Source organism: Patiria miniata, unplaced genomic scaffold (genome assembly GCF_015706575.1).
Source record: "Patiria miniata isolate m_02_andy unplaced genomic scaffold, ASM1570657v1 HiC_scaffold_13, whole genome shotgun sequence".
Classification (NCBI taxonomy): Eukaryota; Metazoa; Echinodermata; class Asteroidea; order Valvatida; family Asterinidae; genus Patiria; species Patiria miniata.
Window position 1 is genome coordinate 10,747,629 of NW_024037051.1, and position 14,882 is coordinate 10,762,510.

Sequence of the window (14,882 nt, forward strand, 5' to 3'; positions counted from 1 at the left end):
CACCGAGTGCCCCGATTCATCCCCCTTTCCGGACCCATCACGATTTTGACCCGAGGTCAAAGGAAAACCGTGAGCAATGAATATTCATAACCATGCATATTTCCATAATGTTAATCAAGCACGGAAATCGGTTGAGAAACCCAAGGGACAGAGTACTTGGGTGTTTGACTCGCTGACCTGCTTGCACCCCACCCTCCACAAGTGACCTCGAAAACGACCCGAGAAAAACACAGCAACGTATAATTTCACAAACTAAAACACCCCCTGGTGATGGCAAAAAAGAAAGAACATTCTACAAAGTGAGAACTCGAAAACTATTCAGTCACTGCGCCATAGTTTGCGTTCTAAATTTATGACGGTTGGTATCCGCCTATCCGGCCGTGTTCCAATTTAATTGAGGGCGATATCGACCCAAAGGAATTGCCATTTGAATCCCCTTATCTTGTCAAGTTATTTGCCAAATGGGGATTGATATGAACTATAGCTCACGACTTTCGACTGTACGCTTTAATACCCAATCGTGGACACTAGGAGTCGGCCGTAGATGGACAGGGCCGTGGGAGTCGGGGGGGGGGGATATCTGCCGTCTTCTAGGTTGAGGTTGAGGTTGCATTTTCAGCATATTTGAATCGAATATACTGCAATGAGGGTGTGCATTGGCGCGACTAGACCCCCCCATGACTCTTTTATACGCCCAAACAGTCTGAAATACAATTTCAATCACTAAATCGACATTGCATTCACACTGTGCGTGGCTGAGGTGGCGATATTTTCCTAGAAGGTAAATTTACAGGGTTTAGAGTAAAAGTAGACTTTTCTGTGGTTTTTCATTCATTTTTTTTGCTTTCAAGATACACAGGGGCCAGGATTGTTTACACCAAAACAGAATCAAAACCACTTTGGGACAAATGCGTGGAGGTACTAAGCAAGCAAATTTGCTCTTCACTTAATAACATGCCAGGTGTTGCCCTTCATTACTTGGATCGAGTCCAAAGTTGATTTTTGCTTCGCGAGAAATTTTGCAGGGCATAACTTTCTGCGAGGCAGCTCATTGAAATTCTGACATAGGGCTAGCATTGAGATTACACGGTACATTACGATGCATTCCCCATATAAACAACAAATCAATGACTTCTTCACAATAGATAAACTACTCCCATTGTAAAGGGTTGGTTGAATTTATTCGTTTTTCATCAACAAATCGGTATTAAAATTCCTTTTTAATCACTTTTATCATTTAAAAAAAGATCTTAAATGAACAAGTAAGATGATCAACTTTGAAATCAACGTTTCATGTGATGAATCCGGGTCATGGGTCAGGTGTCATACCTGTTAAGTTCAAATCCGTAAAACGAGCAAAACAAAAACTGCCTCGACGAAAACAAATATTATTATACATGTAGTTATTCTTGTCAGTTTTTAGGTCTGAACATGTCACAAGTTGGACTTAGTAGATGAAGGGGCTGGCGTCTTGTTTTGTAGTCCGGAACCCTGACTTCGAAGAAGGGGATCAAATCACTGGACGTAGCAAATGTTATTCAGAGTCACTCCAAATTACTTTAGCCCGCCTAAACTGGTTCTGAGTACTTGTTGTGCTTTTTGGAATAGCGAATGGTCTTAGGTTTATTGGGACTCGTCAGCAGCGGTGAAGGAGGGGGGTTGGTAGCGGGTGGCATGCTGGCTGCCGAGCAGGCATCGACGCTGGCCGCCACCTCGCAGATGTACGGTAGCTCCTCCTCGCAGGGAATGTCTATCCACCGGGGCAGGATCATCTCGCCGAATACCGCGCAGTTTATGTTGCCGTTCTGCCGCGGGGCGTTGTTGGCCCAGGCCGAGAAGGTGCTGGACCCGGGGATGGTGCCGTCGGCCCACCGGAAGTTGCCCTGGCCGCCCTGCTCTGGGTCGTAGTCGCTCAGGCCTAGCCAGCCCGGCGGTGGCGGGATCTCGCCGTAGCGGCCGGCCAGGAAGCTGAACACGAAATCGTTCTCCTCCTTAGAGTTGATGGAGACCAGGTGCCCTTGCCCGGTGCTCGTACCGGTCGAGCCGCACGAGGTGAACAACTGGCACACGTCATTGGCTCGCATGTAAGTCTGCGCCAGACCGAAGGTTCGGTAGCAGCTATTGCCGTTGCGGGTCCAGTAGGTTGGACAGGTTAGCTGAGCCTCACAGGCCACCAAGCATAGCGTGAGGCAGGTTAGTATTAGCAGCTTCATCTTGAGGGTGAAGCCGGGACTAGCGCAAAAAAAACTTGGGTGCCGAGTGTCGAAGTGGTTGGTCGGCTGCAGTGTAACCGCCCGGCCTTATCGATCCCTCCTATCCACAGCTAAACGAAATTCAACGGGTCTATGCGCATGTGCAGAACCGAGAATTATGCACCACTCAGGCTAGAGCCTGATTCGTCAACAAAAATCTCATTAACATAATGTCAGTCCAGGTTATATTCGGTATTAACGCATACGATGTCGTCAAAATTCGAAATGTCTGCATAAACACACAAGTTACAGTTATATCCCATGTTACTATTTATCTTCAACCAACACAATGTAACACCAACGATTTAAAATGAAACATAACACAAGCCAAAAATTCTGCGGTATACATCAATCATCTTTAGGATAAGATGACGCAAATCAGTGTAGGACAAGCATGGGAATAAAGTATAGAAGAATGGAATTGAGGGAATCCAGATTATAAGGGGATTGGAACCCGCAACCTTTCCATTGCCGTTCAATTCGGTCTCAATATTCCTTGAGTAGACGCACAAGGCACCTAAATGACTATTCGGGATGCTAGTGGCGTGCGGGGGCAATGCAAGCTTGAAGCCAATTTGACCAAAATGAAACTCCACGAGCTGCAGGGATGCTGCGGCTTTTCTCTATATTTTGTTTAAGGATAAGAGGGTGCGGGCTGTCTTATTTTTTTTTGACAATAACGCTGACCTCATCTTCGTCACGCCCACTATTTCCGTCATCCAATAATCAGCGGAAATCAGAAGTGAGTGATTCATGAGGCTGGGGCCAGCCAGGGATATCTCACCCTTGACATCGTGACGTCAGCATGGCCTCGTCACGGCAGGTCGAGGTGGATGGACTGATTTGAATAATATTTACATATTTTACATTGGCTTGGCCCTTGTCCACGCCCTCATCGTGATGAAGGAGAGTGAGAATCGATAGCCGAACGGTGGACTCTTACTACGGGCGGTGAGTTCGACGGTTCAAAATAGAGATACCTCACCATTCTTGTGACGAGGCGCTTGCCGGTAGGTCGTGTGCCGTCTGTGAGAAGTCCACTTCGCCGCATCATTTCCACTCTTTCACCTTACACTGAGGACAAGATGGCGATGTTACAGGTCGTGTCGCTGCTGACTCTGGCCGCCCTTGCAGCCGCACAGTGCCCGGACGACTTCACGGCGTTTGGCAACAACGCCTGCTACATGCCCGTGGCACAGAAGCTGCCCTGGCACGAGGCAGAGCAGTTCTGTAACGCCTACTCGTCGTGCGCCAGCAGCGGGTTGGGCAACCTGGTCTCCATCCACACGGAGCAGGAGAACCGCTTCGTGCACATGTTGTACAACACGCTGGTCTTCAATACGCCGGAGAACTTCTGGATCGGCTACAATGACCGGCGGACAGAGGGTCAGTTCGAGTGGAGCGACGGTTGGACCTACCCACCGGGTACCACTCCCTTCAGCAAGTGGTTCACTCCACCAGGCGCCTTCAGCAACGAAGACTGTGTGTCCATGGACGGGTCAAGTACGGTGCCTGGACGGCAGCCTCAGCCTGGAAGAAATCCTGAAATGTGGCAATTGCGTGACTGCACTACGCCGCTGGCATTCGTGTGTATTATTGAAGACGCTCCGTCCATGGAGTGTCCAGCAATCAATGTCCCCTCTTCTAGGCCTGGTGTGTAACTTTCTCGTGGACTTTTTGTGCCATCAACGTACGCCAAACTTTAACACTCCGAACACTCAGATAACTCCGAACTTTTCACAGTATTTTCCGACCCCAAGAAGATGTAGTTGTTGACTTGGACGTGGTTGTCAAGGCCGCCGTAGTAACAGACTTTACCTTTCATCGTAATGAAAAGTTTACTTATTTTGGAAACGATTTGATTATACTTGTTTCTCCCGGAAAAGGAAAAATGATGCACCACTTCATATAGGTCTGTTCCCTTTGGAACAACCATGCAGAAAAATCACTACAAAATATTATACGATTTAAGTCGAGCTGCACTCGACATTTTTCAATATCAATCCAGGAAATCGCCATTGCAACTTCTGTCAAGTTGTCCTTCATTACATGATAGAAAGCATTAACAAAAAAAGTTCATTAAAGCTAACGATTTGAAAGAGATGAAAAGACTGTCAATGAAAACGGAGCCGATTAGGTGAAACGTGTCATACTCCTATCCACAGTAATAATTTAATATTACGCTCTGTTCAAATCAAACACAATATGGGATTTTCTTGGATCATTCGTAAACTGGTTTTTTTCTGGCCAAGTTTGTAAAAAATTCCTCAGATTTTGTTGAGAATTGTCAGCATTAAACGGTCGTCAACATTTCACGCTTGTTTGTAATTTTCTCAATTTTTTGCTTGACTTTTATAAGCTTGTAATTTCAAATTATTTTAACCAAACGCTTGTGTATTGGAAGCGTGAAATTAAATTTCACTTTTTTGGATAGCTTTATGATAAAATAAGTCATAGTTATCAGTCTGCAAGACATCCGGGACATACCCGTTGGTAGTAGGGATCACGTTAGCCAACAATAATGATGATTGAAGGGGGGGGGGGGGGGGGGAGGGGGGAGTTGTAAAAGCGCTTTTAAATCTTAGTGCAAAAATATAAGATTGGGTTAATTGCAATATAGCGCCCATTTATGACTAAATCTATCCCTTCCACCGTCTGTTGACTTCCTTCCAAATATTTCTACACCCTCGCAGCAAATTAATTGAAAAAGACCGGACTGAATAAAATAAAAATGGGGCACAATATCACTCGCAGATCTGGGGGGGGGGGGGGGGAAACCCCCTAGCTCTGGCTCAAATATATATATTTTTTTCACAGAAATTCAGCAAATGTGAACACCCCCCCCCCTCTGCTGTGACACCCCAAAAGAATTATGACAATTATACTGTAAATAATATCCGCCTGTGCACAGAATTTGGTCAGAGCCAGCTGGGTTACGGGGGTATTACTACACAAAGTGTAGATGATTGTCGGATTTGAAGAGCGCGCCCCCCCCCCCCCCCCCATTGAAAGTATGGTGCGACCCCCCCCCCCCCCCCCCCCCACCCCTTATTGATTTTACGGAGGCAAAGTGTCCGGAGAAAAAAAACCCTGTCCACATTTCAGCATTGATTTGCTGATGAACCCCCCCCCTCCCCCGCCCCAAAAAATCCTGGATGCGCCCCTGAATATTGTTTGGGGGAAAATGTGGGTCTGTTATCCATTTATACTGAGGACTTGGGACTATTGCATGTGTGCGATTTCAATGGGCCCGAGGACCTGGGCACTAGTCCTCGGGAGAATTTCGTGTACAAACCTTGCGGGAGCTTTCAAGAAAAAGTTAAGTACAAACAATAGGGAACACAGGGCATCAGGTCCTCATGAGTATAGTAAGAAAAAAAAGATGGGTATGTGCTTTTGCATTCAATAGGGGACGTTAAGCAATAGAGGACAATAGGGTCCCCAATTCCCGAGAGGTCCCCTATTTGTATTCGTGTACAAAACATATGGGAGGTATTCCTAAAAAGTTAGAGTACAAACGAAAGAGGGACAATAGGGGATCCCCGATTGCAGGCAAATACATGTGGGCGTGGGTGTGTGTGTGTGTGTGTTGGGGAGGGGGGGGGGAGTGTTTAGCTGAACACTGTCAATATCCAATTCAGAGAAAGACACTCGATCGAAGGTGTTCAGCCTGAGGTTATCGATCACGGTTGCCATGGAAATGGATTTGGTCACCCAAATAATGATGAGAACACTTCATCTTTGGCATTTCCCTTTGCAATTTGTGGTCTCCCCTCTGTGACCAAAGTACCCTTGCTTTCTAATTCAGGTAGGTGGCGCTACACCCTAACGTTATTAGGTTTCAAACCATTGGGGCGCGAAACAGATCACATGCACGCATGTTGATGGATCAAAAGTCCGATTAAATTTAGACATAATTTTTGCATCAAATTGCAAAATGTATCAATTTGTACAAGGGCCCATACTACAGTGCTTAAATACCACAACATTAAAATTCACCGGCTAATCTCTTTCCTTGAAAAAAAAAAATCCACCCAAATTATACGCCACCAACGTATAACGTTGAGAAATCCAGTCTTCTCGCAAAATCTCGTGGCTTCTAAAGCATGGCACACATTATTGAAAGCTGTAGGGGTGCACCCAAGCAAACATATTCCCATAGACACCAGTGTTGAATCCACACACTTCAAAAATCTTTTCAAAATACTCAGAACTCTCACAAGACATTCGGGCTGCACGGTAAAATGATGATCAAACATGTCATCTTCATGTTCTTTTCAATTTTCGGTTGGTTGACCTTTGATTTTTTGGAGAAATTCTCACCCAAAGAAGACCACCCCTACATAGAAAGATGGTTCCCAAATTGGAAAAGTATAGTCATTTAAAAAAAGGATCCCTCCACATAATGGCTATATAGCGCCACATTCGGACCCAAAAAAGCCCCAAGTACAGGCCAGAGATACAGTGGCAGTGCCATAATGTCTTCGATTCCGAAATTCCATGGCTCTCAGAACTCTCTAATATACAGGGTGAGTAAAAAAACACGAAACCCAAATGTCCGGACTATTGTTTTAGTAAAGTTCTGCATGTAGCACTTTTGAATTCTAGGACATGAAATCCCAATTCATAAGCTTTCTTTTAGTACAGGAATCATTCAATTCACTTATGTACTTTTCAAGTTACGGAATTTTAAACACAAGCACCATTTTAAAGTTCTGTCGACGGATCACACAAAAGGTGTGCGTTCTTTCGGCAAAACGAAAACAATTATTTTACACACATCCCTATATGATTTGTTTCCATTTTGCTGAAAGAACACTTGCGTTCTTGTGATCCGTGGACAGAACTTTAAAACGGTGCTTGTGTTTAAAAGTCCGTAACTTGAAAAGTACATGAGTGATTTGAATTATTCTTGTTCTAAAAGAAAGCTTATGAATTGAGCTTTTATATCACAGATTTTGACAGTGTTACATGCAGAACTTACAAAAAAACAATGGTCCCGACATTTGGGTTTCGTTTTTTTTTTACTCACCCTGTAGATTAATTTGAGGGCATAACTGTTATTCATGAGCTCGGCGGATGGCCTTTTGGCCTACTTACTCGGTTGTACCCATTCATCCCCATTAGTCTTACAAATCGAGATTAATGGTTGTACCTCTATGCGGACGCGCACTGTATGCGGAAGTAATTTTAGCATTTAATAGTAAAATATCAGATAAGAATCCTTAATTCACGAAAAAGTGTGGGTCTACTTACTTCGCAAGGCAATCCTGAGCACGGCAGGTTACGGTGTAATTAGCAGTCTTGGCCTTCCAAACTGCCCCTGGATATAAACAACGACACGTGCAGTATTTTTCGTACTACTAAAGTACTGACTAGTTTGAGTTCAAATTTCAAGACTTGCTGCGTGCTATCATCACATTCACAACACTCTTTTAAAAATGGCGCTGTCTGATACTCCGAAAAATGGCTTGAAACAGCGCCCTCATTTTGTCACAAAAGGAAAGAATGTTGCATCCTTAGGCCTACGACACTTGTTCTTCACATGGTCAGCCGTTGCAAAAATGTTGCAAACATGTGAATTTGGCAAACATGTGAATGTGGCGTCTGGATACTACATTATTCTTTACAGACATGTTGAAAGTTCCAAATTCCCAAACAAAATCGTTGTTTATCAGTCAAAATCGATCGACAAAACAGTCGTAATATCCTGCACTTGAATTCCAGTAAATTCCGATTCCAATTCCATTTGTCGCTGTAGAAGTTCTATTTACCCAACATTGATGTTTCAATTTACATGCATTTCAATCAGTCATATTGCCACTTACCACAGTATTTTTTGTCCAAAATTACGTATACGTATAGGGCCTACCTAGTCGTAGTCATTTCAAATCAAACGAAAAGCAAGCTACAGTAAATCATCCAGCTATCCAAAAAGTAACTGACCAAATTATTGTTATAAAACTTACTTGGTTTAAAGATGGAGGTAGAATAAACTTTCGATGACATTTTTAATTCGTTGACGAAGCACAATAATAGGCCTAATGCATTTTTTTTGGGGGGGGGGGCGGGCACAACACATAGAGTGGAGATTGAAAAAAAAAAATTTCTTTAGAAGAGCTCTACTTCGTTCAACTACAGCGGACATGGGCGTAGCCAGGATATTTTTTTTTGGGGGGGGGGTTCAAAGCCCATTTCCCCACAAAATTTCTTAACCTTTTCAACATATTCTCAATTTATCATTTTCCAATTAAGCATTGGCAGGGGAACATTTGCCCTATCCCTTCCATCAAATAAATAGCAATATGGCTTTGCCCATCTTTTTGTACAGTGTATAGCAGGAAGAAATGGATTAAATGATTTTGTTCTTTTTTTTTTTTTTAAATACGTTCTCGATGTGTTTTACCCTTTTTTGAAAAAAAAAAAAATCTGTTTTCGAGACTTTATAACCAGGGCATGACAAACCGCGATTGGCGTGGTGCACACCTCTCAGTCAATAATATTGCGGCTCGAAACACGAAGACATTAATTTTTGGACATGGTCCCCTATAATAAACCCTTTCAGAGACCTGGACGGCTGGTTGTAAAGACCAAATAAGGTTGTTGAGTTAACCCATCCTGTTGACTGCTACATGACCTCGATGATTCATTGAAGAGGGGGAGGAGGTAGTTTCAAGGGGCTCGAGGAGGGGGGCAAAAAGTGTGTCATTGTCTTTAATTTATCTCAGGAAGTTGGTAAATTTTTTCGTCCTTGCTATCGTTCGGGGACGAGGTGGCACTGGCATTTGTTGACCTGAACGGAAACAATGATCGTGAGGATTAGGTTGTTAGTTTCTGCTCGGGCGTGGCCAGGGGTTGGAGGTCAGACAAACAGATAGAGATTAGGACACACAGACACAATAAACAAACATGCTGTAGAAGATCAAAAGCATGATTTGATTATTTGTTTCTCCAAAATTAATTCAGAACAGCAAATTCCTTGGTTGCATTTTTTACAGGCATTTTTAAAGGGAATTTGGAAACTAAAATTCTCCAAGCTTATGGTTCTCGCAGAACGATCCCAAATTTAGTAATGGAGTAATGTCGACGACAACAGTCGTGGATACATAGGTTGAAAGGAATTTATAAGGTGTGGTTACCTCGCATGAGATGTCGCACTGCACCGTACGTGAGCACGGGCGTCGCCAGGATGGAGCAAAGGGGGAAGTGGGCAGAAAGCACCCCCAAAAGGAAGGGGAAAAAGAGAAGAAGAAAAACAACACAGAAAAAGAGGTGTGAAGTCATATTTGCTATTAAGTTAATACACATTTAACAATGGGCGTCTGTAGGGGTGTTAATGGATGTAAACTATAGCAATGTCGTTTCAAACTGTATTATGTTTCTTGGTAATGTTGTATAACATTTAAAATTTTATTTGAAATTGAATAGTAATGAAACCAAGGATTCCTCAAAAGTGCCCTAGGCACTGTAGCCCGAAAGCCTGACGAAACCTGTAGAGAGGAGACAATGAGAAGAAATTACAGTTTTAGAGGTGGGAGGAAAAGCCCAGAAGAATATTCTGAAGAAAACCCACGGAATCAGGTAGGGACTAAAAACCCAATCCACATAATTGGCCCAGGCGGGATTCGAACCCGGGTCACAGCGGTGGAAGGCGAGGAAAGTAGCGCTACGCCAACCAATAGTTTCTTTACGATCATGCAGTAATCTCGTATGCTTTTACGTTAACTCATTGTGGTGTGTTGTATTTGTAATGTATTTTATTTGTACATGTGTGTATAATATGCAGGGCCCCAAAGGAAACCAGTTTTAAACCGTTTGGGCAAACCCTGGGTAAAGAAATGTAATAAATATATAAATAAATGGGGGATGTAATTAATAAATAAATAGATAAATGCGGGTGGGGTGGGTGAATGTCCTCCGTCCACCCTCGAAAAAAAAAGATACATTGAGAATATGCCAAAGAAAGTACAAGGATTTTGCTCCCCCCCCCCCTAGAAAAATCGTGGCGACGCCCATGAGGGTGAGTCAAAACGAAAGTGACCAAGTCAGAAAGAAATATTGAAAAATACGTGGCTCGCTCAATTTAATGAAAATAACATATAGAGTACACGTTGTTGACTGTAAAACTTCACGTAATTTGCTCACTCTTTATTCACAAGTTATTTCCATTTTATTAGAAATATCACAAAATTCAGCTGTCCACTTTTGACCATTTACCGATACGCATTAAATACAATAAACCATGGAGATTTTCTTACCTCAACGAATGGACAAAAACGACCATCATCATTTCAGAAAAAGAAATTGATTTGTTTCTCATTATACAGAACACAAAATCTGACAGTAGAAGTAATGTGTTTACTCGAATATCATTTGTATATAAAATGCCTGCGTGTAATTTGTGGTTCTCACTCAGCTGAATAGACCATTATCATGTTGCGGCCATCTTGATTTTTCCCATTCAAATCAACGTAACCAAAGTGAGGCTGGGAGGAAACTAGTCTGGTTCCTTTTTGCACAAAAAAACCCCCCATTATCATTCAGTACTCGATCAGGGGCGGATCCAGGAATTTTCGCAGGGGGGGGGGGTTCATCAGCAAAAAATTCTTAAAATGTTCACATTTTTTTCTCTCCGGACACTGGGGCTGGGGGGGGGTGGGGGCTGGTACCATATTTCAATAGGGGGCGCTGTTTAAATTCGATTGTATGGACATTTGTTTTTTGAACAGAGCTGGGGGGGGGGGGGTTGACCCCCCCCCCCCCTCTGGATCCGCGCTTGGTACTGTTATTGGATACAGGGAGCATTACTGAATTGGTGACAGCTTGTTCAAGGTCTACAGCTTCAAAATAGCATTCCGTGGACAGCTAGCTGCAAAGAAATTGGTTGTTTTAGTAAAACATGCATAACTTCTAATAGCATGGATCAATTTCAGTAATTTTGGTTCACTACATGCTTCGGCAGCTCGGTTATAATACATGATTCGTTGGTGTATCAAATGTAATTGATTTTTTAAGGTGAAAATCATTAATCATTTTCTTTTTGTCTCACCCCATAAGACGCTATCAATAACGCCAATGACGTCGTCAACCCATATTAAAGGTGTATAGCCCACAGAGTAAAGGTCCGAAAATGTTGGACCTGTTTTTAAATTCTCTACAAAATATACGGCACTCTTCATGTTCTTCGTACAATCTATTAATCAAGAAACAAAATGCAAATTAAAAGTCAGAGTTTACTTTAAAGTAAACTTCCAGAAAATTGTAATCATTTTAAGGACAAATTTGTAACAACTACCTTTTCTGCGGTCGGTTCCTAGTTTTGTGTTGTTATTCTTGCAGAAGCTGTTCATTTTCAGTTGAGAAAATGATTGGCTCCTGGAATGTATTTGTTGCTATGAAACAATAGCATTTACAAATGTTTTCCATTATGACTTATGACCTCAATTGACGCCTGGATTATCTTTGACCTCTGTAATCCAATGAAGAATGGTGTCTTCCCACCCATGAGGACCACTGCATCTAAGTTTCATCAAAGTCCATAAATAGGTTTTACCGGCCAAGTTAGCAGATTTGGTGGCCAAATTGGTGACCAATCACCCACTTTCGCACGAATTTGAATGCACGTTGAGATCAACATTCAATTACCTAAAAACACCAATCAATTTCACATTAAAAGCATGCTATTTCACATTTTAATCATGCAATTTCAACAATAGGGCATTCAAATTAAAATTGCACAAACGAGCATCCAAATTCGCCGGAGCTTCAAGCTGTGTAAGTTTGGTCATTCGAATTCACCATTAGGCAATTATACGTGGAAAGTAAGCAAAGTAATTCGAAATAGGTCTATGTCGTTAAGTCGTTTGTTATTTGTTAGAATAAGATGGAGCGCTTTTGTTCCAATTTGGAAATAAAGATATAAAAACCTGTCTCCCACAAGACTCTGCCACTACTCTGATCACTATGCAAACTGTTAGATTAAAGCACTAGAAACATCAATATGCCAGCTCATGGGCGTTACATGAGAATTTCGATTGTAGACCATGCTCGTTTGATGCCCACTCTTGAACTTGCAGACCATCTTGGCATAAACAGATATCTACTGCCAGGTCAATTGTAGCAACGTATCTGAGATCTGGCAGACGGGAAAACCTGCCAAGAGGAGGGTCCAAAAACACAACGATGGACCACGACGTGAAGCAGAAATAATGAAAAGAAGAAAGAAATAAAAAGTGGGACTAAAAGAAAAAATTACCCCCCCCAAAAAAAACCACCACCCCAACAACAAATTGACAACCTCTTCGTTTAGGCGACACAAAAATGACCTATTCCTACGAATTCAACAAGGACTGCCCCTTTTCAACAACCATGCAAGGCCGGATCCAAGAAGTGCACACAGGCACACCCCGGCCTCTGACTGACCAATTTCCCCTGAATAATGTTATCACTCAATATTACAAATCTGACTGCAGCACTTCATTCACTTTCAACCTTTGGAAATATGCCCCCCCCCCTTCGAAAATACTGGATCCGCCACTTACATTACGGTACCAAGGTTGGAATTGCAAATTAGCCGAAGACTTCCCACTGGTGCCCCCCGCCCCTTCCACTTGAACAGTGCAGGGCCAGTTGCATAAATCTCACAATTTTTTTTCACGGCCGCGTTCCAGTAACAGGGACTTGTGCAGCGCCACCAAGCGGCCTCGCGCACGAGCCAAGGTTTACGAACCCACTAATTCCTTTCGAAGAGTTGTCCGGACTTGTATACAATTGTATGGTACACTTTTCCCCATGCTTTTGAAATCGATATCTCTACATTGGATTTTGTATAATATACAGTACAGGGTACAAGGATTTATGGGGTTTGGAGATTGGGGTGTTAAGCAATTTAGGGCTCATAATCAGAAAATCCTTTTCGCCTTTCACTGGGGTTCGTCTCAGAAACTTCTGTTTAACATAATTTCGGGACCCGCCAACCCCTCCGATGCATCCCCAGCACCGCACCCCCCCCCCCCCTCGCATGCAAACCCCCCTCCCAAATAAAATTATTCACACATCAATGAAGCTGTCAAACAGAGGAAATTTATTTCATGGACCATTGATTCTCCTTTATTCGTTTCTTGAAAATCCCGTTGCCAACATTATTGTCAAAGAAGTGCTAACACAAACTAACACAAAATGAGATAACATATTCGATAAAATGCGTTACTGTTCGATAAATTCGTTTCTGACTGTTCAGTGAATGCTGTCATTTTTTTCTGTAGTTCAATTATTGCTCACATCTGAAGAAAGCTTCACAAGATAGCGATGAATGTTTGTACCAGAAGAAGTTTTACAGGGTGGAGCAAATACTTTTTGATGGTCATCGCCGGTACTCGACCTATACTGGATGAAAACACGCTGGATGTTGGTGAGACTGGGGCAGGGAACTATACTTGGTGCTACTTCTCGTACGGCCATCTTGGATCCCGTTTGGGTTGTTCAGTTTTTGTACGAATTCCTCTTGTACGCTGCACAAACTGTTCGTGAAATTGTTCGTCCGAGCCGACTTTTAGACAGGTCGTGAAGGGAAATTGGTGCCTGGGCCGCCGGTCTGCGGAGGGACGCTCCGCTGCATCTGACAGACGAAGGAGTTCGCTTGCGTGCAGGGCGCGAAGGTCCACTGGTTCGTGCGGGTGTCCTTCAAAGCGCAGTTTCCGTTCCGGCCTCCCTGCCCGAAGTTGTTGTAGCCTACGCTCTGTGTGGTGGTACCGTCAGGCCAGGTGAGCTGACCCGTGTTCATGGGATCGCCCAAGCCGATCCACGTGTTGGGAGGGCTGGGGTTGCCTTTTGGACTCAGGAATTTCTCCAGCCGCGTGTCGGCCTGGGCTGAGTCGAGCTTCAGCAGGCTGGCCGCCGCTCCCGTGGCACAGGAGGAGAACTTGGAGCAGAAGTTGCTCGCCTCCTGCCAGGGCAGAGGCTGCTTGAAGAACTGGTAGCAGTATTCGCCGGCGCCGGACCACATCGTCGGGCAGTTGTTGAGCCGTTGGGCCGCGGCCAGGCCGGCGACCAGTAGAACCAACAAGCAAGGGGAGAAAACCTGCATTTTGAACGGCTGGGGGTCTGTTCCTCAACCTGGGTGTCGATCTGTGTCTCAGGCGAGCTGCACCTCGAATGCAGGTCGACTATACAAGCCAAACAAAAAAGATCAAACCTAGTCTACAGCATCGCGAACTCGTGTGCACATGCGCGGTAAACTTTTGCGACCCGCCCATTTATTTGCATATGCAACAGGGATGAGTCAATCATGCATTATGCAGTTTGTTCGGAGCCAAGTCCCTTGTCCAGCTTCACAACAGGAAAACGGGACTCATAGGATAAGAACTAATTTGGAAGTTAAGAAAATAATTGAGGCCCGTAAGAGATACCTCCTGTTTACATAGAACACTCAGGCTGCCACATCAGCTGTCGTTAATTGTCCTTCAGGATATTTTAGTCAATATGACAATGTAATTTTAGCCAAATTAGTTTTTTCTCAAAATGTTCCACTTTCTAGAGGGAGACGGCCTCCTTATTTTTGGTATTCGCTGTATAGTTCAGCTATTCAGTTGGATGGTTGTTGGTATTGCAATGGTTAACATACCAATCTAC

The 14,882-nt window shown here is 43.6% G+C and overlaps 3 protein-coding genes across 3 annotated transcripts; 1 reads left to right on the plus strand and 2 right to left on the minus strand.

Annotated features, from left to right (window-relative positions):
- Positions 1 to 1,146: 1,146 nt before the first annotated feature.
- Positions 1,147 to 2,311, minus strand: LOC119721253 (echinoidin-like). Its single transcript, XM_038191235.1, has one exon. It carries the CDS (start codon positions 2,211 to 2,213, stop codon positions 1,569 to 1,571), a length of 645 nt encoding a protein of 214 aa, XP_038047163.1. The 5' UTR covers positions 2,214 to 2,311; the 3' UTR covers positions 1,147 to 1,568.
- An 874-nt stretch (positions 2,312 to 3,185) lies between these two features.
- LOC119721254 (echinoidin-like) lies at positions 3,186 to 4,567 on the plus strand. Its single transcript, XM_038191236.1, has one exon. The coding sequence runs from the start codon at positions 3,338 to 3,340 to the stop codon at positions 3,911 to 3,913; it is 576 nt and encodes a 191-aa protein (XP_038047164.1). The 5' UTR covers positions 3,186 to 3,337; the 3' UTR covers positions 3,914 to 4,567.
- Positions 4,568 to 13,334: 8,767 nt separating this feature from the next.
- LOC119721255 (snaclec GPIB-binding protein subunit beta-like) lies at positions 13,335 to 14,435 on the minus strand. The gene has a single exon (XM_038191238.1). The coding sequence runs from the start codon at positions 14,335 to 14,337 to the stop codon at positions 13,804 to 13,806; it is 534 nt and encodes a 177-aa protein (XP_038047166.1). The 5' UTR covers positions 14,338 to 14,435; the 3' UTR covers positions 13,335 to 13,803.
- Between the last annotated feature and the right edge of the window lie 447 nt (positions 14,436 to 14,882).